Source organism: Leucoraja erinacea, chromosome 38, assembly GCF_028641065.1.
Source record: "Leucoraja erinacea ecotype New England chromosome 38, Leri_hhj_1, whole genome shotgun sequence".
Lineage (NCBI taxonomy): Eukaryota > Metazoa > Chordata > Chondrichthyes > Rajiformes > Rajidae > Leucoraja > Leucoraja erinaceus.
The window spans coordinates 4,695,387-4,723,142 of NC_073414.1; the positions used below are offsets into that span (position 1 = coordinate 4,695,387).

The 27,756-nt window shown below is 52.6% G+C and overlaps 2 protein-coding genes across 2 annotated transcripts in view; both read right to left on the reverse strand.

The window, feature by feature from the left end:
- Positions 1 to 1,537: 1,537 nt before the first annotated feature.
- Positions 1,538 to 11,269, reverse strand: tmem160 (transmembrane protein 160). The gene is made up of 4 exons (XM_055663667.1): positions 10,840 to 11,269; positions 9,758 to 9,782; positions 7,359 to 7,451; positions 1,538 to 2,091 (listed from the first exon to the last, which is right to left on the reverse strand). Exons 1-4 carry the CDS (start codon positions 11,026 to 11,028, stop codon positions 1,838 to 1,840), a joined length of 561 nt encoding a protein of 186 aa, XP_055519642.1. The 5' UTR covers positions 11,029 to 11,269; the 3' UTR covers positions 1,538 to 1,837.
- A 1,839-nt stretch (positions 11,270 to 13,108) lies between these two features.
- The window catches only part of egln2 (egl-9 family hypoxia-inducible factor 2), a 21,423-nt gene continuing 6,775 nt past the window's right edge, over positions 13,109 to 27,756 (reverse strand). The window contains exons 2-5 of the mRNA XM_055663664.1: positions 20,702 to 20,821; positions 19,843 to 19,979; positions 14,914 to 14,981; positions 13,109 to 14,396 (exon numbers count right to left, since the gene is read on the reverse strand). Coding sequence (XP_055519639.1) covers positions 14,365 to 14,396; positions 14,914 to 14,981; positions 19,843 to 19,979; positions 20,702 to 20,821 — 357 coding nt within the window. The 3' untranslated portion in view covers positions 13,109 to 14,364. The remainder of the gene's footprint in view (positions 14,397 to 14,913; positions 14,982 to 19,842; positions 19,980 to 20,701; positions 20,822 to 27,756) is intronic.

Consider the following 27,756-nt stretch of genomic DNA (forward strand, 5'->3'; position numbering starts at 1 on the left):
CCACTGTGTAATAAGCTTACGCAGGTTGTCCGATGTATATATTGTATTTCATTCTAGGCGTACCTGTTGATTGCTCACGGAGGGAAGAAGAGCCAAGACTGCCCCCACACACACACACACACACACAGCACAAGCCCTCGAGGTCCAGTGATGCCCGTTTTTGGATACAAGGAAGGAAAGGTTTGTCCGGAGATTGGAAGGAGGGAAGGACGGTTTAATCCACACCAGCTGGCTCATTGTTCTCACTGTACTTTGTTTGTAAGACGTGAACTGTTGCTAAAAGCACCTTGTGGAAGGTGCAGTTTCCGATGCACTTCATTGCCTCTCATTCCTGTGTAAACGGTATAAATGTTAAACACTCGATGTTGCCAATCCAAACCTGTGAGGACAGATTGGTGTGTGTGTATGTGTGGGTGTGTGTGTGTGTGTGTGTGTGTGTGTGTGTGTGTGTGTGTGTATGTGTGTGTGTGTGTGTGTGTGTGTGTGTGTGTGTGTGTGTGTGTGTGTGTGTGTGTGCGGGTGTGTGTGCGTGTGTGTGTGTGTGTGTATGTGGTGTGTGTGTGTGTGTGTGTGTGTGTGTGTGTGTGTGTGTGTGTGTATGGGTGTGTGTGTGTGTGTGTGTATGTGTGGGTGTGTGTGTGTGGTTGTGGTGTGTGTGTGTGTGTGTGTGTGTGTGTGTATGTGGTGTCTGTATATATATGTGTGTGTGTGTGGGTGTGTATGTGTGTGTGAGTGTATGTGCGTGGTGTGTGTGTGTGTCTCAAAAGGAACTGCAGATGCTAGTTTACAAAGAGAAACACACAAAGTGCTGGAGTAGCTCAGCATTTAAATTCCACCGTTGCACGTAAATCAGGAACACTTTCGAAAATGTTAGTGCTATTTTTAAAAATTTAATTTAAATTAATGTTTTCTGCAGAAGTACGCATGCCACTCGGGGTTAAGGAGAATGGCGGGGATGAACACAGGTGGGGCTGTTGGGGGGGGGTTTCTATTAATAAACCCAAGGCTCGCAGAATCACAGCCAAAGCTCAAGAGGAGAAGCTGTACAGAAGATGAAAGCATGAGGGTAGACAAAAATGCTGGAGAATCTCAGCGGGTGCAGCAGCATCTATGGAGCGAAGGAAATAGGCGACGTTGGGGCCGAGACCCTTCTTCAGACTGAACTGACAAAGATGAGTCCGTCTGTTGGCCGGAGACAAAGTTACAGCAGAGATGGCCACTCCGTTCCTCCACACCCGCCCCCCCATACCCTCTCTTCCTTTCCCCGGGGTGCAGGATGTCACCCCTTTGCATGCAGTCCACTCCCACGCAAGCCTGGTTCAGAACAGGGGGGAGGGAGATGGTGCAGACAAATCCTAAATTATAACTGCAAACGCAAACATACGGGGGGGGTGGGGGGGGGGGGGGGGGGGGGGGGGGGGGGGTTGGATGGATGGCAATCGGGGGAAGGGACACTCTAGGCCGGGGTTTCCTCAGCCCGGGACAGGTCTAGTTTCCAACCGCACGGGGCAAGACATGATAACTCGGCACAGACAGGGAGGAGGGGGAGACTTTTATTAGTCACATCCCAGTGGGTTGAAGCGTCCCCACACTACTTGCAGACAGACAGGAAAAGAAAGTGAATCCTAGAATCGATCATTTACATTTGAACTCAGTGATTAAATAAAGACATTCTTCATTTTCTACAACTCTCTCCGCATCGCCACCCCCACCTCCCTCCCTCCCTCTTTACAGTGGCGAGGCACCTCAGGCATGGGCTCAGCTGCCTTGAGCTGAGGCCCCGGACGATGCACATGTATGTACAGGTAGGTCTCTCTCTCTCTCTCTCCACGGACAGCTACTTGTCCGACTTGCCGCTGTCTTCCTTGGGCTGGCAGTCCTCGCAGTCCTCGTCGTAGATAAACTCCACCTCCAGCCGGCCGATGTAGAGGGAGAGGGCACAGACCCAGAAGGCGGCCAGCGAGCCCACCACCAGCCCGCCCAGCAGCGCCGTGGGTGCCGACAGCATCATCATGCGGCGCAGCAGCACCAGGTTGGCCACGTAGGAGCCGCTGCCGTAGCAGATGCACACCCCGCCAAGCACAAAGAATCCTGGGGGGGGAGAGGGGGGGGGGAGGGGGAGGGGGGGCCGGGACGGGGAAGGGGGGGGGAGATTGGGGAGAGGTGGAGGAGGGGCAGGGGAGTGGGAGGAGGGGCGGGGAGGAGGGGGGGGAGTGAGGGGTCAGAGGGGAGAGAGTGGGGGAGGAATGGGGCAGAGAGGGGGAGGGGGGGGGCCAGTAGGGGGGAAAGAGAGGGGGGGAGGGGGGGGGGGGTGAGGGGTCAGGAGGAGGGAGGGGAGAGAGAGGCAGGAGGGGGGGGGGAGAGAGAAGCATTAGGATCAGAGTGCAGTGGTGGAGCCGATGCCTCACATCGCCACAGAGCCGGCTTCCACCCTGACCTTACACAAGTAAGGGCGGCACAGTGGTGCAGCTGTAGAGCTTCTGCCTCACCACACCAGAGACCTGGGTTTGATCCCGGCCATGGATACTTAAGGGTGGTACAATGGCGCGGCGGGTAGAGCTGCTGCCTCACAGCGCCAGAGACATGGGTTCAATCCTGACCGGCTGCTGTCTGTGCGGAGTTTGCACGTTCTCCCTGTGACCACGTGGGTTTCCTCTGGGTGCTCTGGCTTCCTCCCACATGGCAAGGACGTGCAAGTTTGTGGGATGACCAGACTCTGTGAATTGCCTTCAGTGTGAAAGGCCTGTATCTCCAACCTACACAGATGACTCAGCACAGATGGGTGACTCTGATACTCGCTATCCCACTGGGCCAAGCTTCCCACCACTTACAGCAAACTAAAATACTCACAAACAGGGAAGAAAGTGAATATTAACTGCAGGCTCTTAGATTGATCATTTTCCATCTAATGCCCCTGTCCCACTTAGGAAACCTGAACAGAAACCTCTGGAGACTTTGCGCCCCACCCAAGGTTCCCGTGAGGTTCCCGGAGGTTTTTGTCAGTCTCCCTACCCGCTTCCACTACCTGCAACCTCCGGCAACCACCTGCAACCTCCGGGAACCGCACGGAAACCTTGGGTGGGGCGCAAAGTCTCCAGAGGTTTCCGTTCAGGTTTCCTAAGTGGGACAGGGGCATTACTTTCCACTCGTGACCCATCAAATAGCTCCAAAGGCAGGTTCAGCACTGAGTCATGTTCCCATCTATACTGTTCCCATCACACTTGGACAGAGTGGATGTGGAGAGGATGTTTCCACTAGTGGGAGAGTCTAGGACCAGAGGGCACAACCTCAGAATTAAAGGGCGTTCTTTTAGGAAGGAGATGAGGAGGAGTCTTTAGTCAGAGGATGGTGAATCTGTGGGATTCTTTGCCACAGAAGGCTGTGGAGGCCAAGGTAATGGATCATTTTAAGGCGGAAATAGATAAGATTAGTGCGGGTGTCAGAGGTTATGGGGGAAAGGCAGGAGAATGGGGTTAGGAGGGAGAGATAGATCAGCCACGATTGAATGGCGGAGTAGACTTGATGGGCCGAATGGCCTAATTCTACTCCAATCACTTATGACCTTCTGACTTTCCTGGTTCAGGGACAGCATGGGTTAGATGCAGACTAAAGCTCCCTCTACACTATCTGGAAAGGGTGCAGGGAAGATTCACGAGGATGTTGCCAGGACCTGAGGGCCTGAGCTGTAGGGAGAGGTTGGGCGGGAGAGGTTGTGCAGGCTAGCAGCACAGGAGGATGAGGGGTGACTTCAAAAGGTGTACAAAATCATGAGAAGAATGGATTGAGTAGATTGCAGAGTCTCTTGCACAGGGTAGGGGAATCAAGGGCCAGAGGTCGTGGGTTTAAAGTGAGGGGGGTGAAAGATTTAATAGAAACCTGAATGTGGTGGGTGTATGGAACGAGCTACCGAAGGAGGCTGTTGAGACAGGGACTATCGCAGCGTTTAAGAAACATTTAGATAGGTACATGTATAGGACAGGTTTGGAGGGATATGGGCCAAACGCAGGTAGATGGGACTAGTGTAGCTGGGACATGTTGGCCGATGTGGGCAAGTTGGGCCGAAGGACCAACAATTGACCTGTATGGTTCTATACAGAGTTAGATAGTGCTCTTAAAGATAGCAGAGTCAGGGGATATGGGGAGAAGGCAGGAACAGGGTACTGATTGTGTATGATCAGCCATGATCACATTGAATGGCGGTGCTGGCTCGAAAGGCCAAATGGCCTACTCCTGCACCTGTTGTCTATTGAAACATAGAAAATAGGTGCAGGAGTAGGCCATTCGGCCCTTCGAGCCTGCACCGCCATTCAATATGATCATGGCTGATCATTCAAATCAGTATCCTGTACCTGCCTTCGCTTCATACCCCCTGATCCCTTTGGCCACAAGGGCCACATCTAACTCCCTCTTAAATATAGCCAATGAACTGTGGCCTCAACTACCTTCTGTGGCAGAGAATTCCACAGATTCATCACTCTGTGTGAAAAATTCTCATCTCGGTCCTAAAAGACTTCCCCCTTATCCTTAAACTGTGACCCCTTGTTCTGGACTTCCCCAACATCGGGAACAATCTTCCTGCATCTAGCCTGTCCAGCCCTTAAGAATTTTGTAAGTTTCTATAAGATCCCCCCTCAATCTCCTAAATTCTAGCGAGTATAGCGAGTACAGGCCCTTCGGCTCACCAAGTCCACACCAACCAGCGATCCCCGCACATTAACACTACCCTACACACACTTGGGACAATTTTACTCCATCCCAAGGCACACTTGCACAGCACAGGAACAGCATGATTTAGATCAGGGGTGGGGAAACTTTTCATGTTGGAATGCCGCATTAAGTTAGCTGTAATCTAATAAGGCCGCATCCAAGAAGCTTCAAATATATACACTTCAAAATGTACATTATTTTGTTAACATAGCCCTCATGACTTACTAATGTTTTAATTGTGGCTGTCAGTCCGGGAGGATTATTTAGTTGAATCTTCTTTTACTCTTTGGAATTTTAAATACGTTCATTTTAAGATAATAATAATAATAATAATAATAATAATAATAATAATAATAAAAGACGAACAAAAACATATGAATAAAAATAAAAGGATTTGTTGTATAAAATTTGGATTCATTCAAAAGGCCACACTTCATGGCCTTAAGGCCGCAGGTTCCCCACCCCTGATTTACATGGGGAAAAAAAACAAGTTTATCATGAAGTTAAATATGTCTAGGAAGGAACTGCAGATGCTGGTTTAAACCGAAGATAGACACAAAATGCTGGAGTAACTCAGCGGGGCAGGAGAGAAGGAAGGGGTCTCGACCTGAATTGTCACACGTTCCTTCTCTCCAGAGATGCTGCCTGTCCCGCTGAGTTACTCCAGCATTTTGTGTCTATCATGAAGTATTCTCTATACCATCCCACACAGCACAACCAAGGCAGAGACCTTATGGGTTAGAAACAGAGTGAAGTCAAACACTCCCAGGGCAAAAACGACACATATTAGATCCAGCGTAAAGCTACTCCTGCACCGTCCCATCAAATGATACCAGGGTCTCGACCTGAAACATCACACGTTCCTTCTCTCCAGAGACGTTGACTGCCCCGCTGGTTACTCCAGCCTGATCTCAGACAACGATGAGAAGGCCTACCGGGAGGAGGTGGCTGATCTAGCACTCTGGTGCCAGGCCAACAGCCTCCTCTTGAACATCAAAAAAACTAAGGAGCTGATCATGGACTTTAGGAGGGCGCATCATCCGAGGACGTACACTCCATTGAGGATAAATGGGGATCCTGTGGATAGGGTGAACTGTTTTAAATATCTGGGAGTCCACATCTCTGAGGATATGACATGGGCATCACACGCCTCAGCACTCGTGAGTAAGGCAAGGCAGCGTCTTTACCACCTCAGGCAATTGAGGAAATTCAGAGTGTCTCCGAGGATCCTCCAGTGCTTCTACTCAGCGGCGGTGGAAAGCATCTTGTCCGGAAATATTACCATCTGGTTTGGGAATTGCTCTGCCCAAGGACAAGAAGGCTCTGCAGAGAGTAGAGCGTTCGGCCGAACGCACTATGGGAACTTCACTCGCCCCCTGCAGGAACATGTATACATCAGGAGGTGCAACTCCAGAGCCAATAAAATCATGGGAGACCCCTTCCACCCCTGCAACGGACTGTTCCAGCTGCTACGGTCAGGCAAACTCCTCCGTTGCCATGCGGTGAGAACGGAGAGGTTGAGAAAGAGTTTCTTCCCAGAGGCAATTCGGACTGTAAACTCCTATCTCACCAGGGACTAACTTTACTGAACGTTTTTCCTTTTTCCAATATTTCATATGTAAAAGAATATGTGTGTGTTTATGATTGTGTTTGTAGTTTGTTTGGTTTGTTTGTTTGTTTGTCTTTTTGCACAAAGTCCGCGAGCATTGCCACTTTCATTTCACTGCACATCTCGTGTGTGTATGTGATGAATAAACTTGACTTGACTTGAGTTTTGTCTCTAAACGATCCCAGGATGTGGACATGTCTGACATACCGAGCTCCTTTGATACTTCCCCAAGCACAAGCTAGTGAAACATTTGATTAAACGACTGCATTACCCCGCCTTTCTTATCTTCTGCATGTTTCCTGGGAGGACTTCAAGCGCTAGATACCCCGAATAAATATCACTCACAGCCTCAAACATGTATAGTATTTCCACGGCCCTTCTCATTACCCCACCCTCTGCACATATACCTTTATAATGGGACTTTATTTGTCATGTGTACATTTAAATTCATTTTTGCATACAGTTTGTTCAAGTATTGTGTACGGGGTATTGTTCCTTGCTTCTCCCCATATCCCCTGACTCCGCTATCTTTAAGAACCCTATCTAGCTCTCTCATGAAAGCATCCAGAGAACCTGCCTCCGCCGCCCTCTGAGGCAGAGAATTCCATAGACTCACCACTCTCTGTGAGAAAAAGTGTTTCCTCGTCTCCGTTCCAAATGGCTTACTTCGTATTCTTAAACTGTGGCTCCTGGTTCTGGACTCCCCCAACATCAGGAACATGTTTCCTGCCTGTAGCGTGTCCAAGCCCTTAACAATCTTATATGTTTCAATGAGATTCCCTCTCATCCTTCTAAACTCCAGAGTGTACAAGCCCAGCCGCTCCATTCTCTCAGTATATGACAGTCCCGCCATCCTGGGAATTAACCTTGTAAACCTACGCTGCACTCCCTCAATAGCAAGAATGTCCTTCCTCAAATTAGGGGACCAAAACCGCACACAATACTCCAGGTGTGGTCTCACTAGGGGCTCTGTACAACACGATATATAAACACGAGGGGTATTTGGGCGCATGAGTGAGCTGTCTAGGGTGCCTTTACTCACCGTAAGCTGCTTCTCTTCCCACGTCACTCTGCATGTAGGCGATCACTCCAACTCCAGTGGCCAGTAGCCCGTTCCGAAACCAGGAGAGGAAACCTGTGAACGAAGCGAGCAATGTCACCGCATCCCACCTTCACAAGCTTACATTTAGGCCATTCGGCCCATCGTATCCTCTCCGCCATTTAATCATGGCTGATCTCTGCCTCCAAATCCAATTTTCCTGCCTTCTCCCCATAACCCTTGACCCCCGTTCAAATCAAGAATTTGTCTATCTCTGCCTTAAAAATATCCACTGACTTGGCCTCCACGGCCCTCTGTGGCAATGAGTTCCACAGATTAACTACCCTCTGACTAAAGACTACCCTCTGACTAAGCTGTGCACTGCCCTCCGTCACTCAGCTGCGAGTTAGATGAGGTTGTGGGTCCTGGCTGGGAGCCCCGTCGGTACGAGCAAAGGGGCAGCACATCCCAACTCTGCCCCACATCCAAACCTTGGCCTCCTCCCACCACTTCATGCCCTGCTTCAGATGTTCTGTACAGGTGTCGGGGGTTATGGGGTAAATGCAGGAGAATGACAATAGACAATAGGTGCAGGAGTAGGCATTCAGCCCTTTGAGCCTGCACCACCATTCAGTATGATCATCCACAATCAGTAACCCGTTCCTGCCTTCTCCCCATATCCCCTGACTCCGCAATCTTTAAGAGCTTTCTCTTGAAAGCATCCAGTGAATTGGCCTCCACTGCCTTCTGAGGCAGAGAATTCCACAGATTCACAACTCACTGGGTGAAAAAGTTTATCCTCATCTCCGTTCTAGATGGCCTACCCCTTATTCTTAAACTGTGGCCCCTGGTTCTGGACTCCCTACATCAAGAACATTACTGGACTCCCCCAACATTGGGTTGAGAGGGAAGGTAGATCAGCCATGATTGAATGGCCGACTAGACTTGATGGGCTGAATGGCCTTATTTTGCTCCTAGATCTTATGAACATGACTCTCCCACCACCACAGGCAAAATAGTTGCCCCTGGGGTCTCTTTCCCCACTCACTTTAAACCCGTGCCCTCGAGTCGTAGACCTTGGGGAAAGGTCTGTGACTGTCCCCCCCCATCCATGCCCCTCGTGATTTTATATCCCTCCGTAGATTACCCCGTAGATCTACCCGTAGATGTCGCTATTTAGAGCATAGCACACCACTCTACTGCACACCTGTGGTCGAACTATGGAAAGACAAGTTTGCAGAGACTAAAGGTGGCATATAACGATGCCATGAGAACACTGCTAAGGAAACCTAGATGGTGTAGTGCCAGTAATATGTTTGTGGCTGCAGGAGTCAGTACTTTAGAAGCTATCCTAAGACATCACATGTATAAATTCATTTGCAGGATAAATGACTCTAAAAATGTGATTATTGTGGCCTTGTCAAACGTAAGGGTTTAGCACTGCACGCTACGAATCCCAGCTGTGGAGACACTGGTATTGTTGTCTCGTTGTAGGACATTGATCATTCTTTTAATCTGGATTTTTAACTTATGTATTGTGTGCTTTAAAATATATATAATTTATGATGCTTTTATAAGTGATATAATAATAATAATAATAATAATAATAATAATAAATTTTATTTATGGGCGCCTTTCAAGAGTCTGAAGGACACCATACAAAAATTTAGCAAGTAGAGGAAAAACATGTAAGGGGAATGAAATAAATAGTAGAGACACAATATGAGGCAATTCATGCACAGATGAAAAGGGAGGGGGACGTGGGGCTAAGGATAGGCAGAGGTGAAGAGATGGGTCTTGAGGCGGGACTGGAAGATGGTGAGGGACACGGAATTGCGGATCAGTTGGGGGAGGGAGTTCCAGAGCCTGGGAGCTGCCCTGGCGAAGGCTCTGTCCCCAAAACTGCGGAGGTTGGACTTGTGGATGGAGAGGAGACCGGCTGATGTGGATCTGAGGGACTGTGAGGGTATACTAAGATTTTATATGTATTTATGATATTTAATATGCAATGCATTTTTTATGTAATGTTGCCCCTTGTCTGGACCTCGAGTCCGTAATGAAGTTTATTATTATTATTATTATTATTATTACCCCTCAGCCTCCAACCTCCCAACAGATCACTGCAGCTGAGGAGTGGGGCTGTTCAGCCCCTCGAGTCCATGCCAGCTCAGAGGGTCCGATTACATTGCTCCTTCCTCAATACTCTGTAAGTCAAGTCAAGGGAATTTACAGCAGATTGCACCATTTCAAGCTGAGAAATGTAAAAGCTCCCGACAGTGGGAAGGGGGAAGGACACACACCTCCCTCGGGCTTGGTCGCTGCCCTCCCTCGCAATTTCTCACTCTCAACTCTCACCCAATGTTGCCAGCCCTGAAATGGGTACAGAATAAAATCATTCATACCTGCTTCATGAGCCTTCCTGAGCATCTGTAAAGAGAAAGAAGAAAGTTGGTTGGGTAATGAGGAAATACAAACTCTACCACACAGCCTCAGTGCAGAGTCAATGTTAAAAACCGCAGGACCTGCTCCCCGGGCTGTATAATGTATGTCGCTGATGGGCCTGTCCTGAAAAAGCTACTTTTCTTAACTACTAAACCAGGTTCGCTTCTTAATAAACAGACACCACACAAACTGTTTGGTAGACCAGTTCAAAACTTTACGTAACATCGGCCGATGGAAGGGAGGGAGAACTCCAGTCAAGTGACCAACACAGACACTTGACTGTCCTCAGCCACCTTCTCTTAACAACATAATTACATGGCCTTAAATAGGGTTTTTTTGTCCCCTTTGCACATTCCACAGACATTAGTCATGGTCAGAGGTACAGGAAAAGGTTTCCACAGAATGCATCACATCAAACCTTTTGTTTACATGGTACAAGATATACTAAAAACATTGGCCATTTGCTTTAGGTCCAAATAGACCACCCTAGCTCTCTTCGCTGCTTCCTCTGTCATTTGGTCCCTCATAAACATAGGTCATTTGTTTACAAAGATGTGACTGGCTATTTCTCTCTTCCTTTATTGCCTCCTCCCCATAAACATTAGTAATTTGGTTTATGGCATCTTACTTCAAAGATATCTCTAGCTTCTCCAATGTTATAGGATTTATTATCTCACACACACCCACAACCTAAGGCAAGCCTAATTTGAGACTAAATATAAGTTGTAAGCTAGCCCAGAAGTCAATTTAATATCTTCTTATATTTTTAACTAAAATTCGGCTTCATCAGTCCCACTTGGCGACTTTTGTAATAATGGTATAATGTGTGGTCCGCCGGTTACTATAAAACCACCTGGCTGTATAATGCAGGACGCTAATGGGCCTGTCCCACTTGGCGACTTTTAGGCGACTGTAGGAGGGAGAGGGGGGTTCAGCTCCAAGTTGGTGACCGGGTGTAATTGGGTCAGGAGGGTGTAATATTTCCCCCCCTTGGCCCCACGGTGAGTTGTGCGGCCGCTCGGCCCCCCCGGGCTCTACTCACCCAGGCGTCCGCCCGGTCCAGCGCCGTCACCGCCGGCTGCCCCGCTGTACCCGAGCTGGAGGCCCCGACCCCGACCCCGGCCCCGGCCCGGCTCCCGCTGCCTCTCCCTCCGCACAAAACCAACCTCCTGCGGCCCAGGAGCGAGGACCAGCTCCGGCCCAGCGGGCCCAGGGCCCGGAGCGACGCCATCAGATGATGCCGACCCGACCTTTGATGGCGACGGCAGCGGCGGCGGCGGCGGTGTGGTCCTCCAGCCGCTGGGCGGCGCTGCGGGGTGTGGTCCTCCAGCCGCTGGGTGGCGCTGCGGGGTGTGGTCCTCCAGCCGCTGGGTGGCGCTGCGGGGTGTGGTCCTCCAGCCGCTGGGTGTGGTCCTCCAGCCGCTGGGTGTGGTCCTCCAGCCGCTGGGCGGCGCTGCGGGGTGTGGTCCTCCAGCCGCGGGGTGTGGTCCTCCAGCCGCTGGGTGTGGTCCTCCCGTTACTAGGTGGCGCTGCGGGGTGTGGTCCTCCAGCCGCTGGGTGTGGTCCTCCAGCCGCTGGGTGGCGCTGCGGGGTGTGGTCCTCCAGCCGCTGGTTGGCGCTGCGGGGTGTGGTCCTCCAGCCGCTGGGTGTGGTCCTCCAGCCGCTGGGTGGCGCTGCGGAGCTGGTCCTCCAGCAATTGGGTGGCGCTGCCTGTGGTCCTCCCGTTACTAGGTGGCGCTGCCGGGGTCTGGTCCTCCGGCCACCAGAAGGCGGTCCTCCCGTCACTGGCTGGCGCTGCGGGTGTGGTCCTCCAGCCACCAGAAGGCGGTCCTCCGGCCGCTGGGTGGCGCTGCACGGCGCCAGCTACAACGCCCCCGCCGGTGGGAGGACTGAACTGCGGCACTTTCCTGCCTTCCCCAACTTATAGTTGAGTACAAGTTTCATTTAGTTTTAGATTTTAGTTTAGTCTTCGTCTAAGTCAGTTTTATGTTAGTTCAGGTTTACTTTAGTTTAATTTAGTTTCAGTTCCAGTTCAGGTTTAGTTTCACTTTAGTTTTAGTCCAAGTTTAATTTAGATTAAACTAATTTAGTTTAGTTTATTGTCCATATTTAGAATCCTTCTCCTTACAGAATGTGGATGTGGGTGCTCTCTGTGAGTGGGGGGGGTGGTGGTCTCTGTGAGTGGGGGGGGGGGTAACCTGGCAGATGTCATTCACTACAACCAAATGTCATACCATGCATATATATATTTATATTACGGTATGTGGACACACTGATCTGTTTTGTAGTAAATGCCTACTGTGTTGTGTGCTGAAGCAAAGCAATAATTTCATTGTCCTAGACACATGACAATAAACTCACTTGAACTTGAATGCATGTCTCACACAAGATCAAACCACTTTGATCGGAATACAACATGGGTAGCCAAGCCAAGCCATACATTGCTTGCTGTCGCCCATCACCCATATCTAGGAGTCGAATTAAGCAAAGATTTAAGTTAGGCGACACGTATTAATCCAGTGTCCAACAAAGGCAAATAGAACTCTCGGCCTTCTCAAGAGAAACAAGAGCAAAGTCCGATTAAGGATAGTCCTAGGGTCTCCAAAGACGTAGATAGTAGTTCAGGACTGGTCACTGATTGTGGTTGAGAAGTTTTTCCTCATCTCAGTCCTAAATGGCCTACCACTTATTCTTAAACTGTGACCCCCCTGGTTCTGGACTCCACCAATATCGGGAAATGTTTTCCTGCGTCTATCCTGTCCAATCCTTTAAGAAGTTTGACAAAAATGTTGGAGAAACTCAGCGGGTGAGGCAGCATCTACGGAGCGAAGGAAATAGGCAACGTTTCGGGTCGAAACCCTTCATCAGACTCGAGCGAAGGAAATAGGCAATGTTTCGGGTCGAAACCCTTCTTCAGAAGTTTAAATGTTTCTATTTAGATCCCCTCTAATCCTCATGGAAATACAGTGGCACAGCGGTAAGGTTGCTGCCTCACAGAGCCAGAGATCTGGGTTCGATCCCGACTACGGGTATTGTCTGCACAGAATTTGTGCATTCTTCCTGTGACGGTGTGGGTTTTCTCCTGGTGCTCCGGTTTCCTCCCACATTCCAAAGACTGTAATGTTTACAGCATTAGACTTCTGTAAACTGTCCTAGTGCGGAGAATATAACCGGTGTACGGGGTGATCGCTGGTCGGCGCAGGCTCAGTGGGCTGAAGGGCCTGTTTCCACGCTGTATCTCTAAACCAAACCAAGAGGCTAAGTAACTTGCCCACCTGTCCCAGATTGGATGTGGTAGCAGAACAATATCAAGAGAAAAAATTCAGTTTTAATCCAAATTCACAGCCCTTTTACCAATACAATGTCAGGATCTTGGAAAGTGCTTTGTTGAATGCAATACACTTTTTCTTTTTGCACAAAATCAGAAAACGTTTTAACAATTTCGATGATTCGGGATGTCAACCCTTCACCCACTGGAGTAAAGAAAACATGCAATAAATCAGAAGCTTTTCCAAACACAATTGGGTGAAAAAAATTCAAATAATTGTTCTGCAAAGAATTAATCTCAAATATAAATCCACCGTTAGAATATTTTACAGTGCAACTGAAGTTACAGATTACACGCACACATTCAATGGCTCTAGTTCGGCACTTGTAGGGTCCAATCTGTTCCAGACATTATCTCCAAAGACAGGCACAGGAACTCAGCAGGAGAGGCAGCATCTCTGGAGAGAACAAATGGGTGACGTTCTTAGGGTCTTCAGTCTGAGAAAGGGTCTCGACCTGAAACATCTCCCATTCCTTCTCTAGAAACAGAAAAATAAGTGCAGGCCATTCGACCCTTCGAGCCATGGCTGATCATCCAAAACAGTACCCCGTTCCTGCTTTTCCCCCATATCCCTTGATTCCGTAGCCCTAAGAGCTAAATCTAACTCGCTCTTGAAAACATCCAGTGAATTGGCCTCCACAGCCTCTGTGGCAGAGAATTCCACAGATCCACAGCTCTCTGGGTGAAAAAAATGTTTCCTCATCTCAGTCTTAAATCATCGCTCCAGTGATGCTGCCTGACCCGCTGAGTTGCTCCAGCACTCTGTGTCCATGTTCTCTAGAGATGCTGCCTGACCCGCTGAGTTGCTCCAGCACTCTGTGTCTATCTTGAGATGCCATGGTTGTTGGTCGTGGAGGCAGATGATTGGAGCACTGGTCCTGTTGAATGTGGCTCGAGGGGGAATGGAAGGGTGGGCGACGATGGAGGGGGGGGGGGGTGAAGGGGAGATCCTCACTGGAACAGGTGGGGCGGTGAGGGTGGGTGGAAAATCATTAAAAGCCCCAACCCCAACCCCAACGTCAATGCGTTGACCCCCGCACCCCAACGAACAGAGGGGGTGGAGGGGGGTCATGGTCCCCTCGTCCTGACCCGGGCCAATTTGCCTTTGAACAACGGGGCTGGCTCAGGCCAGGATAGTCCTCTCCGGAGGCTGCAGCGTTCCATGGAGAGGCTGATCCATCGGGAAGGCAGCACGCCGTCTCCCCGCATGGCGACCTAACAGATTCACATCGCCCCCGTCTAGTCGAACGTCAAGGCTTTCTGGGCTGAGGCTGTGGAGAGAGGACACGGGAAGGCGTGAGAACAAACGGAGCCAAGAGCGGACACGGTGGCTCAGCGGTAGTTGCTGCCTCACAGCGGTAGAGTCGCTGCCTCACAGCGCCAGAGACCCGGGTTCAATCCTGGAAACTGGAGTTTAGAGATACAGCATGGAGACAGGCCCTTTGTCCCACTGAGTCTGCGCCGACCAGCAATCCTGTGCACTGCACTATCCTACACACACCAGGGGCAATATACAACCTTTATCGAAGCCAATTAACCTACAAACCTGTACGTGGGAAGAAACCGAAGGTCTCAGAGAAAAACCATGGGGAGAACGTGCAAACTCAGTACAGACAGCACCCGTAGTCAGGACCGAGCCTGGGTCTCTGGCACTGTGAGGCAGCAACTCTACTGCTGCGCCACCGTGCCGCCCTCAGTGCCTGAGAATAATATCCCAACTTCTGATGCCCATTTTGAGACGATGCCTATTTGATGCCCGTTTTGTGGGGGTCGCAGGAGAAGCCTTACCCCTCTTGAATCGCTCTTTGGCTTCAATCCGCTCCTTGCCATCAAAATACCAGACAGTAATGGCGTACCTACGGGGGAAAAGGGAAGTCGTAGGTCAGTCAAGCAATTAATCCCATTTTTCCTGACCTTCCTGACATGAGTTCCTGACCTCCCGATCACAATTAACGGGTGCAGCGGTAGAGTTGCTGCCGTTCATCACTTGCAGCGTTGGGTTCCATCCTGGCTACGGGCGCTTATCTTTATGGAGTTTGCACGTTCTCCCCGTGACCCACGTGGGTTTTCTCTGAGATCTTTGGTTTCCTCCCACACACAGGTTTGTAGGTTAATTGGCTTGGTGTAAATGTTAATTGTCCCTAGTGTTAGTGTGCGGGGATCGCTGGTTGGCACGGACCTGTTGGGCCAAGGGGCCTGTTTCCGCGCTGTATCTCTAAAAACTTAAACTAAATTAATTCTGCCCAGCAGGATGCAGATAAGGGGAAACCCCATCGTGCAAACTCCGCACCCCCTCCCCTGTATTCAGTCTGAAGGGTCCCGACCCCAATCGTCACCTATCCTTTTCGTCCGGAGATGCTGCAATTCCAAATTTCTCCTGTGTGTGTGTCTGTGTGTGTGTCTGTCTGTGTGTGTGTGTGTCTGTGTGTGTGTGTGTGCGTGTGTCTGTGTGTGTGCCTGTGTGTGTGTGCGTCTGTGTGTGTGTGTGTGTGTGTGTGTGTGTGTGTGCGCGTGCGTGTGTGTGTGTGTGTGTATGTGTGCGCACCCCTGGAGAACGAGGAGGGGTGACGTTTCAGGGGAGGGACCCTTCCTCATTCGGGAGGTGCAAGGCAGAAGTGTTGGAGCCAGGAGGACATTGACGGCGGTGGGAAGAAGTGCTCAGAGTGTTCCGCACTTCAAAGGGTGCCGGGTGGGGAGAGGGGAAGAGATTCAGCGGAGAATGCTGCAAACACAGGTCCTCTGTACTGTCTCCTCGCGCTGAGGTTTGATTTAAAACCCTCGTGTCCGTCTTCAGAGTTCCCAGAGGAAAGTGGGAGTATATTTAGCTGGAATGTTGAGCTGCTCTGGAGCAAGAAACCACAGGAAGTGCCTTCTTCCTGCTTCACCCGGCCCCTGCAAGCCGGGACCCTTTACAAGGGTCTGTGTCTGTGGAATTCTCTGCCTCAGAGGGCGGTGGAGGCCGGTTCTCTGGATGCTTTCAAGAGAGAGCTAGATAGGGCTCTTAAAGATATCGGAGTCAGGGGATATGGGGAGAAGGCAGGAACGGGGTACTGATTGGGGATGATCAGCCATGATCACATTAAATGGCCGTGCTGGCTCGAAGGGCCGAATGGCCTACTCCTGCACTATTGTCTATTGTCTATTAATGAGAGGGGATCTTATTGAACCATATACAATTCTTAAGCGATTGGACAGACTAGATGCAGGAAAAGTGTTCCCCATGTTGGGGGAGTCCAGAACCAGGGGTCGCAGTTTAAGAATAACGGGTAAGTATAAGAATATGCACGTAGATACGTGATGGTTTCAGTACATACATTGTGGGCTGAAGGGCCTGTGCTTGTACTGTGCTGTTCTATGTCGGATTACCACTTCGGACTGAGATGAGAAAACACTTTTTCACCCAGAGAGTTATGAATCTGTGGAATTCTCTGCCACAGAAGGCAGTGGAGGCCGAATCTATGGATGTTTTCGAGTTAGATTTAGCTCTTAGGGCTAACGATGTGGGGAGAAAGCAGGAACGGGGTACTGATTTTGGATGATCAGCCATGATGATATTGAATGATATTGATGATATTGAAAGCTGGCTGGAAGGGGAATGGCCTACTCCTGCACCTATTGTCTATGTTTTTATGACACCACAACCTGTAGCTCAAGGCTGGAGGGGCTTAGAGGGTGGTCCCAGGGGAAGGGTCTGTTCCGCAGCCTATCCCCTCACACACTGGGGCGGCACGGTGGCGCAGCGGTAGAGTTGCTTCCTCACAGCGCCAGAGGCCCGGGTTCGATCCCGACTCCGGGTGCTGTCTGTGCGAGGTTTGTACCTTCTCCCCGTGACCTGCGTGGGATTTCTCCTGTTCTTGTCCAGCGCTGTTCTATATCCGATTACTAATACCAACAGTGTGGCCACTGCTACCTAGGTGCCCCATCTCCTCCCCCTTGACCTCACCCCCTCCCTTTGACCCAATCCTCTCCCCACGACCCCACCCTCTCCGTACCACCTGCCCCCTGCAGGCCACTCGACCCTCCCCTGCTCAACCCTCCGACTACCTCCCTGCTCTCCCTCTCACCCTCCATACCCCCCCACCCCTCCCACACCCCCTCTGCACGACCCAACCCACCACCTTACCCCTCCAACTCAAAGTCGCTCTCTTCCACCCCAACCCAATCCTCCCCCCACCCAATCCCTCCCCCACCCATACCCCCTCCTCCCCCCCCACCCCCCCCCACCCCATCCTCCCCCACCCCCCCCCCATCCTCCCCCACCCATACCCCCCCCCCCATACCACCCCACCCACCCATACCCCCCACCCATACCCCCCCCCCTACCCCTCCTCCCCCACCCATACCCCCCACCCATACCCCCCCCTCCTCCCCCACCCATACCCCCCTCCTCCCCCACCCATACCCCCCCTCCTCCCCCACCCATACCCCCCCCTCCTCCCCCACCCATACCCCCCTCCTCCCCCACCCATACCCCCCCCCCCCCACCCATACCCCCACCCATACCCCCCTCCTCCCCCACCCATACCCCCCCTCCTCCCCCACCCATACCCCCCTCCTCCCCCACCCATACCCCCACCCATACCCCCCTCCTCCCCCACCCATACCCCCCTCCTCCCCCACCCATACCCCCCCCTCCTCCCCCACCCATACCCCCCACCCATACCCCCACCCATACCCCCCCACCCATACCCCCCCACCCCATACCCCCCCTAAAACCCCCCACCCATACCCCCCACCCATCCCCCCCCACCCATACCCCCACCCATACCCCCCCCCATACCCCCCACCCATACCCCCCCCCCTCCCCCACCCATACCCCCCACCCATACCCCCCACCCATACCCCCCCCCATACCCCCCCTCCTCCCCCCCACCCATACCCCCCACCCATACCCCCCACCCAATACCCCCACCCATAACCCCCCCTCCCCACCCCTACCCCCACCCATACCCCCACCCATACCCCCCCCCCCCCCCCCTACCCCCCACCCCCCCCCCCCATACCCCCCACCCCTACCCCCCCCCCACCCATACCCCCCCACCCATACCCCCCCCATACCCCCACCCATACCCCCACCCATACCCCCCCTCCTCCCCCCCCCCATACCCCCCACCCATACCCCCCACCCTACCCCCCACCCATACCCCCACCCATACCCCCCACCCCCCCCCACCCATACCCCCCCTCCTCCCCCACCCATACCCCCCCACCCATACCCCCCCTCCTCCCCCACCCATACCCCCACCCCTCCCCCACCCATACCCCCCCACCCACCCCCCCCCACCCATACCCCCCCCCTCCTCCCCCACCCATACCCCCCACCCATACCCCCCCTCCTCCCCCACCCATACCCCCCCCTCCCCCACCCATACCCCCCACCCACACCCCCCCCCCACCCCCCCCCTCCTCCCCCACCCATACCCCCCACCTCCCCCACCCATACCCCCCACCCACACCCCCACCCATACCCCCCCTCCTCCCCCCACCCATACCCCCCACCCATACCCCCACCCATACCCCCCACCCATACCCCCCACCCATACCCCCCCTCCTCCCCCACCCATACCCCCCTCCTCCCCCACCCATACCCCCCACCCATACCCCCACCCATCCCCCCCCCTCCTCCCCCACCCACCCCCCCCCTCCCCCCACCCATACCCCCTACCCCCCCCCCCCCCCCACCAATCCCTCCCGTCCCACCCATCCCCCCTCCCTCCCCCACCCATACCCCCCCCCTCCCCCACCCATACCCCCCTCCCCCACCCATACCCCCCCCCCCACCAATCCCTCCCCCCACCCATACCCCCCCCCCTCCCCCATCCATACCCCACCCATACCCCCCCTCCTCCCCCACCCATACCCCACCCATACCCCCCTCCTCCCCCCCCCTCCCCCTCTCCCCCTCCCCCCCTCCCCCACCCCCCCCTCCCCCCCCCTCCCCCCCCAACCCCCCCTCCCCCCCCCCCCCCCCCCCCCCCCCCCCTCCCCCCCCCCCCTCCCCCCCCCTCCCCCCCCCACCCCCCCTCCCCCCCCCCCCCCTTTCCTTCCCCCCCCCCCCCCCCACCACCCCCCCCCCCCCCCTCCCCTCCCCCCCCCCCCCCTCCCCCCCCCCCCCCCCCCCTCCCCCCCCCCCCCCTCCTCCCCCCCCCCCCCCCCCCCCTCCCCCCCCCCCTCCCCCACCCCACCCCCCCCCCCTCCCCCACCCATACCCCCCCCTCCTCCCCCACCCATACCCCCCACCCCATCCCCCCCACCCATACCCCCCTCCTCCCCCACCCATACCCCCCCCCCCATCCCCTCCTCCCCCCCCCCTCCCCCACCCTACCCCCCCCACCCATCCCCTCCTCCCCCCCATCCCCCCCCCACCCATACCCCCCTCCTCCCCCACCCATACCCCCCCCTCCTCCCCCACCCATACCCCCTCCTCCCCCACCCATACCCCCCACCCATCCCCCCCACCCCATACCCCCCCTCCCCCACCCATCCCCCCACACTCATAACCCCCACCCATACCCCATACCCCCTCCCTCCCCCACCCCCCCCCCCCTCCCCACACCCTCCCCCACCCATCCCCCCACACTCATACCCCCACCCATACCCCATACCCCCCCTCCCCCCACCCATACCCCCCCTCCCCCCCCCCCCACCCATACCCCCCTCCTCCCCCACCCATACCCCCACCCATACCTCCCCCCCCCCCCCCCCCCCCCTGCTGACCTGGTGGCAAACGCAGGCTTCACCTCGTGAGGGTTTCTCCGGTCCGACCAGAAAATTAACAACCTGTCGAATAGAGGCTCGATGTTCGCCACCTCCGAGCGGTTTTCGGGAAAGATCTGCAGCAAGCCGCCGTGGACCTGGCCGATACAAAGAGGGCAGAGGTGAAAGGTGAAAGGTGCACCCGGGTCTTTGGACTTTGGAGGGCGGCCCGGTGGCGCAGCGGGAGAGTAGCACAGAAACAGGCCCTTCGGCCCCACAATGTCCATGCTGACTATCGACTACCCAGGAACGAAGGAGGTCACAGACCTTACAGCGCACGAGACCTAGGTTCCACCCCGACTACTGGTTCTGTCTGTTCGGAGTTTGCACGCCCCCCCGTGACCTGCGTGTGCTTTGTCCGGGTGCTCCGGTTTCCTCCCACATTCCAAAGACGTGCAGGTTGGTGGGTTAATTGGCTTGGTATCAATGTAAAATTTCCCCTAGTGAGTGTAGGGTGGTGTTAGTGTATCGCGCGGAACCAGTGGGCCGAATGGCCTGTTTCCGCGCTGTATATCTAAACTAAAATGAATTTGTACACGGTGGACAGCTCGATTGTAATCGTGTATTGTCTTTCCGCTGACTGGCCCTGCGAGCCTGCACCGCCATTCAATATGATCATCCAACTCAGTATCCTGTACCTGCCTTCTCTCCATACCCCCGATCCCTTTAGCCACAAGGGCCACATCTAACTCCCTCTTAAATATAGCTACACGCAACAACAGCTGTTCATTGTACCTCGGTACACGTGACGTTAAACTAGACACGTACTCCATCTCAACCCAACCACGAAACCCATAGCGGACACAGTGCTGCTACTTACACTGACGTCCCAGTCCCTGTTCAGGTAATAAATACAGGTCACACAACGGCCATCGCCATTGGGATTGTCAATGTGTCGGACGTAGCCCGTTCCATGGCCAGGGTAACAGGCCACCATGGCCTGCGGAGAGGAGGGGGGGGGAGGGGGGAAGAGAGGGTGGGAGAGAGAACAGAGCATTAATGTTGACACCATGCAGCCCACAGTAAATGTTCACAAGTTACAGGAGCAGAACAGTGACGCAGCGGTAGAGTTTCCGCCTTGCAGCGCCAGAGACCCTGGTTCAATCCCGACCACAGGCGATGTCTGTACCTTCTCCCCGTGGGTTTTCTCCGGTTTCCTCCCACACGGCCGAACGCGCCACGGAAACTACACTCACCCCCCCCCCGCGGGACCTGCACACCAGGAAGTGCAGCTCCAGAGCTACCACCCCAGCAACGGACTGTTCCAGCTGCTACGGTCAGGCAAACGCCTCCCCTGTCACACTGCGAAAAACAGAGAGGATGTGACGGAGTATCTTCCCACAGGCAGCGTAGGTTCACGAGATTGATCCCTGGGATGGCGGGACTGTCATATGAGGGAAGATTGAAAAGACTAGGCTTGAATTCACTGGAGTTTAGAAGGATGAGGGGCAGATCTTATAGAAACATATAAAATTATAAAAGGACTGGACAAGCTAGATGCAGGAAAAATGTTCCCAATGTTGGGCGAGTCCAGAACCAGGGGCCACACAGTCTTAGAATAAAGGGGAGGCCATTTAAGACTGAGGTGAGAAAGAGAGTTGTGAATTTATGGAATTCCCTGCCACAGAGGGCAGTGGAGGCCAAGTCACTGGGTGGATTTAAGAAAGTTAGATAGAGCTCTAGGGGCGAGTGGAGTCAAGGGATATGGGGAGAAGGCAGGCACGGGTTATTGATAGGGAACGATCAGCCATGATCACAATGAATGGCAGTGCTGGCTCGACGGGCCGAATGGCCTCCTCCTGCACCTATTTTCTATGTTTCTAGGCCATCAGGACGGTAAACTCTGATCTCACCAAGGACTTATTTACTGTTGAGTCTTTTTTTTATAATGTAAATACTGGTTCTGTTCATTGTTTTGTTGTTTTGTACAATCCCACAGGCATTGCCACTTTCATTTCACTCTACATGTGACAAGTAAAGGTGACTCGATTCCACAAAGACGTGCAGCTTTGTAGGTTAATTGGCTTCGGTAAAATTGTGAAATTGTCACCTGGTGCGTGCAGGATAGCGTTAAGAGTTTTGCGCGGGGATCGACGGGTCGGTGTAGACTCTGGGCCGCCCGATCAAAATGACCTCCAGCGTCACCAGTGTCCCGGGCAAGGCAGCGCCATTAAAAAAAAAAGTAGCGTTTGTCCCGTGGAGAGGAGGAGAGCAGCTGAATTATTCACACAACTTACTCCAACACCAGTTACTCCGACACTGTGTCTGTCATCGGTGTAAACCAGCATCTGAAATTCCTTTTGGCACAGGTTTATTGGTTAATTGGCTTCTGTAAAATTGTCCCTAGTGTGGAATTCCCTGCCTCAGAGGGCGGTGGAAGCCGGTTCTCTGGATGCTTTCGAGAGAGAGCTAGATAGGGCTCTTAGACATAGCGGAGTCAGGGGATATGCGGAGAAGGCAGGAAAATAGAAACATAGAAATTAGGTGCAGGAGTAGAGGCCATTCGGCCCTTCGAGCCTGCACCACCATTCAATATGATCATGGCTGATCATCCAACTCAGTATCCCGTACCTACCTTCTCTCCATACCCCCTGATCCCCTTAGCCAGAAGGGCCACATCTAACTCCCTCTTAAATATAGCCAATGAAGTGGCCTCGACTACCCTCTGTGGCAGAGAGTTCCAGAGATTCACCACTCTCTGTGTGAAAAAAGTTCTTCTCATCTCGGTTTTAAGGGGTGCGGGGATGATCAGCCATGATTATCACATTGAATGGCGGTGCTGGCTCGAAGGGTCGAATGGCCTACTCCTGCACCTATTGTCTATAACATAAATGTAAGGGGAGAATGGCAATTATCTCAACTTTCCCCCACTAACAACACGCAATTTTGTTGGCACCAGCCGTCCCCATTTTAGATACCGATCAGCCTGCGCTTGCCAGAGTACAATCCTGACGTCAGACGTGAACTTGTCTTATGATTCCAGCGTCACTGCCCCCCTTGTCTAATCTTGCTCTCGACACTCCGAATCTCCCTAGTTTGGTGGCGGTTTCAAGGACAAAGCCTCGGCAGCCGAGGCCTTGTCCTTGAAACGGCCACCAAACTAGGGAGATTCAAGTCAAGTCAAGTTTATTCGCCACATACACATACGAGATGTGGCAGTGAAATGAAAAGTGGCGATGCTCGCGGACTTTGTGCAAAAAGACAAACAAACTACAAACAGAATCACATATTCTTACATATTGTGGGCTGAAGGAAAAAGGGAAAAAATAACAGCAATTTTTAAAAAAAAGCAGTAGAGTGGTTCAGTAGAGTTAGTCCCTGGTGAGATTGGAGTTTACAGTCCGAATGGTCTCTGGGAGGAAACTCCTTCTCATCCTCTCCGTTCTCACAGCATGGCAACGGAGGCGTTTGCCTGACCGTAGCAGCTGGAACAGTCCGTTGCAGGGGTGGAAGGGGTCTCCCATGATCTTGTTGGCTGTGGAGTTGCACCTCCTGATGTATAGTTCCTGCAGGGGGGCAAGTGAAGTTCCCATAGTGCGTTCGGCACATTGAGAGCACTGATAGACGAGGAGGGGGGGGGGGGGACTGCAGATGCTGGTTTAAACCGCAGATAGACACACAAAAAAAAAGAGCTGGAGGAACTCAGCGGGAACAGGCAGCATCTCTGGAGAGAGGGAATGGGTGACGTCAAGGGTCAAGATGGCTGCCAAGAAGGGCCTGTCCCGCTGAGTAACTCCAGCTTATTGTGTCCAAAGATCCTATAGTGGAGCAAGATAGACCACTCCTGCTAAATGCAATGGGCTGACGTGTAGTACGCAACGGAGCGGAACGTGGGCCTTTTTTTCATCCATTTCAGTAACCGGACCCGACCCGACCCGACCCGACTCGCAGTGTAATCAACGTTGCGGGGGAACAGTTTGTGTTAATAAATTAAAATTCTGAAAATGAGAAGATTTTTCCCAAAGAACTTTGATTTTTACGAGGATGTTTCCGTAACCGGCTTCCGTCTCCGCACTAGTATCTTTGCTCCGCTACGGGATCTTTGGTGCGGAGACGGAAGCCGGTTACGGAAATGGGGCCGAAAATGACCCACGAATCTGCCCATGACCGTACTACGTCTTTCTCGTCGAGTGGGCTATCTTGCTCGCTGTAGGGTCTTTTATTGTGTCTATCTTCGGCAGCAACATGCCCAACGTCTGGGCCCTGGCGCGGACAGAAGCTCCCTGGGAGTAGATTCCCCTCCAACACCGAGCAGTGTTGCCATGGCAACAGGGCGCCTTGTCACCGTCCTGACACACCACACGTCCTCCACAGAAAATTCATATTTCGCTTCAGCAGCTTACAGCACAGTGGGGATACTGATTTCCCTCACTTCAGGTAGCCCCGGCTCTCATTCTCATTGTTATTCTCTCTTTCACTCACATTCTCATTCACTCACATTCATTCTCACTCCCACACTCACACGCTCACACACACACACTCACTCTCACACTCACATTCTCATTCACTCACATTCATTCTCACACTCACTCTCACACACTCACTCACACTCACTCTCACACTCTCACTCTCACTCACACTCTCACACACTCACTCTCACTCACTCTCACCCTCTCACTGACTCTCACTCACTCTCACACTCTCGCTCACTCTCACACACACACTCACACACACTCACTCACTCACACACACTCACTCTCACACTCACTCACTCTCACTCTCACACACACTCACTCTCACACTCACACTCACACACACACTCACTCTCTCACACACACACACACACTCACTCTCACACTCACTCACACTCACTCACTCTCTCTCACACACTCACACTCACCCACTCTCACACACTCACTCTCTCTCACACTCACTCTCACTCACACTCACTTCTCTCTCTTTATGTAGAATTATGTCATAAGGGATCGGAGCAGAATTAGGCCATTCGACCCATCATCTACTTGGCCATTCAATCATGGCTGATCTATCTCTCCCTCTTGACTCCATTCTCCTGCCTTCACCCTCTAACCCTGACGCCCGTATTAATCAAGAATTTGTTTATGTACAATGCTCGAGTCAACGTGCCTGTGATGCTGCTACAAGAAAGATTTTCATTGTACCGTACTTGAGCATAAACAACTTGACAACAAACAATAAGACAACAAACTTGACCTCTGCAACATCCAGCAATTTCCAACTCCAATTCCAGGCTTCGAGACACGGCCCTTACTGCATCATTCGAAGATAGACACAAAAAGCGGGACAGGCAACATCTTTGTAAAGAAGGAATGGGTGACGTTTCGGGCGGAGACCCTTCTTCAGATTCCTCAGAACCTCCTCCAACCTCATCTATTGCATCTGCTGCTCTAGATGTCAGATGATCTACATCGGTGAGACCAAGCGTAGGCTTGGCGATCGTTTCGCCGAACACCTCCGCTCGGTCCGCATTAACCAACCTGATCTCCCTGTGGCTCAGTACTATAAACTCTCCCTCCTATTCCGAATCCGACCTCTCTGTCCTGGGCCTCCTCCATGGCCAGAGTGAGCACCACCGGAAATTGGAGGAGCAGCACCTCATATTCCGCTTGGGCAGTCTGCACCCTAGCGGCATAAACATTGACTTCTCCAATTTCCGGTAGCCCTTGCTGTCTCCTCCCCTTCTCAGCTCTCCCTCAGCCCTCTGGCTCCTCTTCTTCCCGCCCCCTCCCACCCTGCATCAGTCTGAAGAAGGGTTTCGGCCCGAAACATTGCCTATTTCCTTTGCTCCACAGATGCTGCGGCACCCGCTGAGATTCTCCAGCACTTTTGTCTACCTTCTTCAGATTTGAACCTTCTAATCTGAAGAAGGGTCTCGAACCGAAATGGCACCCATTTCTTCTCTCCAGAGATGCTGCCTGTCCCGCTGAGTTACTCCTGCTTTTTGTATCTCTCTTCGGTTTAAACCAGCATCTGCAGTTCCTTCTGATACATTTGTCTCATTCACTGGGTGGGGAACAGTGACTCACTCTGCCACAGGCAAATCAGGAGTACTAATACCAACACGGCAGTACTAATACTGGAGTACCAATACTCCAGTACTAACACTTGTGTACCTCCAGTACTTACACTTGTGTACCTCCAGTACTAACACTTCTTTTTAAAAACCAAAATAATCTATTCTCCTCTTGACAATAATATGTACAACACTAAATTATTCAACACAAATCCACCACAATACAAGCAAAATAAATATACTAAATAAAAGTATTATACAACTATATGAGAACTTATTAAGGACACATCCCGCCCCGCCCCTCCCCCCGCCATGCCCAATGGACCTGGAAATCCCCCAGGGCGCTTGTGGGCAGCACGCGGTCCCTTTCTAAAACCGTGTGACTGCCGTCAGTTATGGGGAGAAGGCAGGAGAATGGGATTGAGAGGGAGAGATAGATCAGCCATGATTGAATGGCAGAGTAGACGTCATGAGCCAAATGGCCCAATTCTGCTCCTAGAGCAAAAAAAAACACACACACACACACGCGCCTGGAACATGCTGCCAGGGTTGGTGATTGAGACCGATAGGAAAGAGGCATTTAAGAAGCTTTTGGAAAGTTATATGAATATGCAGGGCACGAAGGGATATGGGTTACGCACAGGTAGATAGGAGATGGTCTTGCCATCATAAGTGATGGGAGCAGAATTGGCTCATCACGTCTACTCTGCCATGGCTGATCTATCTCTCCCTCTCAACCCCATTCTCCTGCCTTCTCCTCATAACCCCCGACACCCGTACTGATCAAGAATCTATCCTTACAAGTAAGAAAACCCACGCAGGTCACGGGGAGAAGGTATAAACTCCGTACTGACAGCACCCGTAGTCAGGATCGAACCCGGGTCTCTGGCGCTGTGAGGCAGCAACTCTACCGCTGCGCCCACGACTCTTTGCATTTTTTTTTTTTTAAGCGATACTGATTCTCCGCATGAACTTTAGGCCGTTTGCATTTGCTGATGGCTGCAGAACAAAAAACATTGGCACACACATTCTAGGAAATCAGCCCAGAGCACAGTGTGTGACCTTGCGTTATCACTAACAGCCCAGCTGCAATCTGTGTGAAAAGTTGACTCACATTATTTTTTTTTAATCTGCAAATACCTAAATTTCCCAATAACAGCCAGCGAACAAATACCTAAAGTAAAAGCCCTGTCCCACGGTACGAGTTCATTCCAAGAGCTCTCCCGAGTTTAAAAAATATCAAACTCGGGGTAAGCACGGAGAATGAACGGAGCGGGTACGTCGGAGCTCGGGGACGTCTCTTAGCGCTAAAGGCAGGTACTCGGGAAGACTCGCTAACGGCAGGTAAGCACGGGAAGACTGGTGAAGATTTTTCAACATGATGAAAAATGTCCACAAGAGCCCCGAGTACCGACGAGTGGCCATTGCCGTAAATCTCCGAGTTCGAATCAGGGCAAACTCGGGAGAGCTCTTGGAATGAACTCGTACCGTGGGGCAGGGTAAGACTTGAGCCCATAACCTTCAAGACCCAAGGTAGACATAAAATGCTAGAGTAATTCAGCGGGTGAGGCAAGTAGCATCTATGGTGATAAGGAATGAATGGGTGATGTTTCGGGTCGAGACCCTTCCTCAAACTAGCGTAGGATTTGTGCGAGTTGGTGGTCGATGGCCGGCACAGACACTGCGGGCTGAAGGGCCTGATTCTGCTTATCGCCGCACCCCAGTACACGTGACAAGAAACTGAACTGTGCAGTATGATTCTAAATCTAATGGCTCTGCACAAAGGTAAAGATGGTGGAATCTATAGGAGGAACTCCCCACCACCCTGGGATCGGTTTGGGGGGAGGTGGGTCAGTCGGGAGCCACAGAGGGCAGTTTAGTTT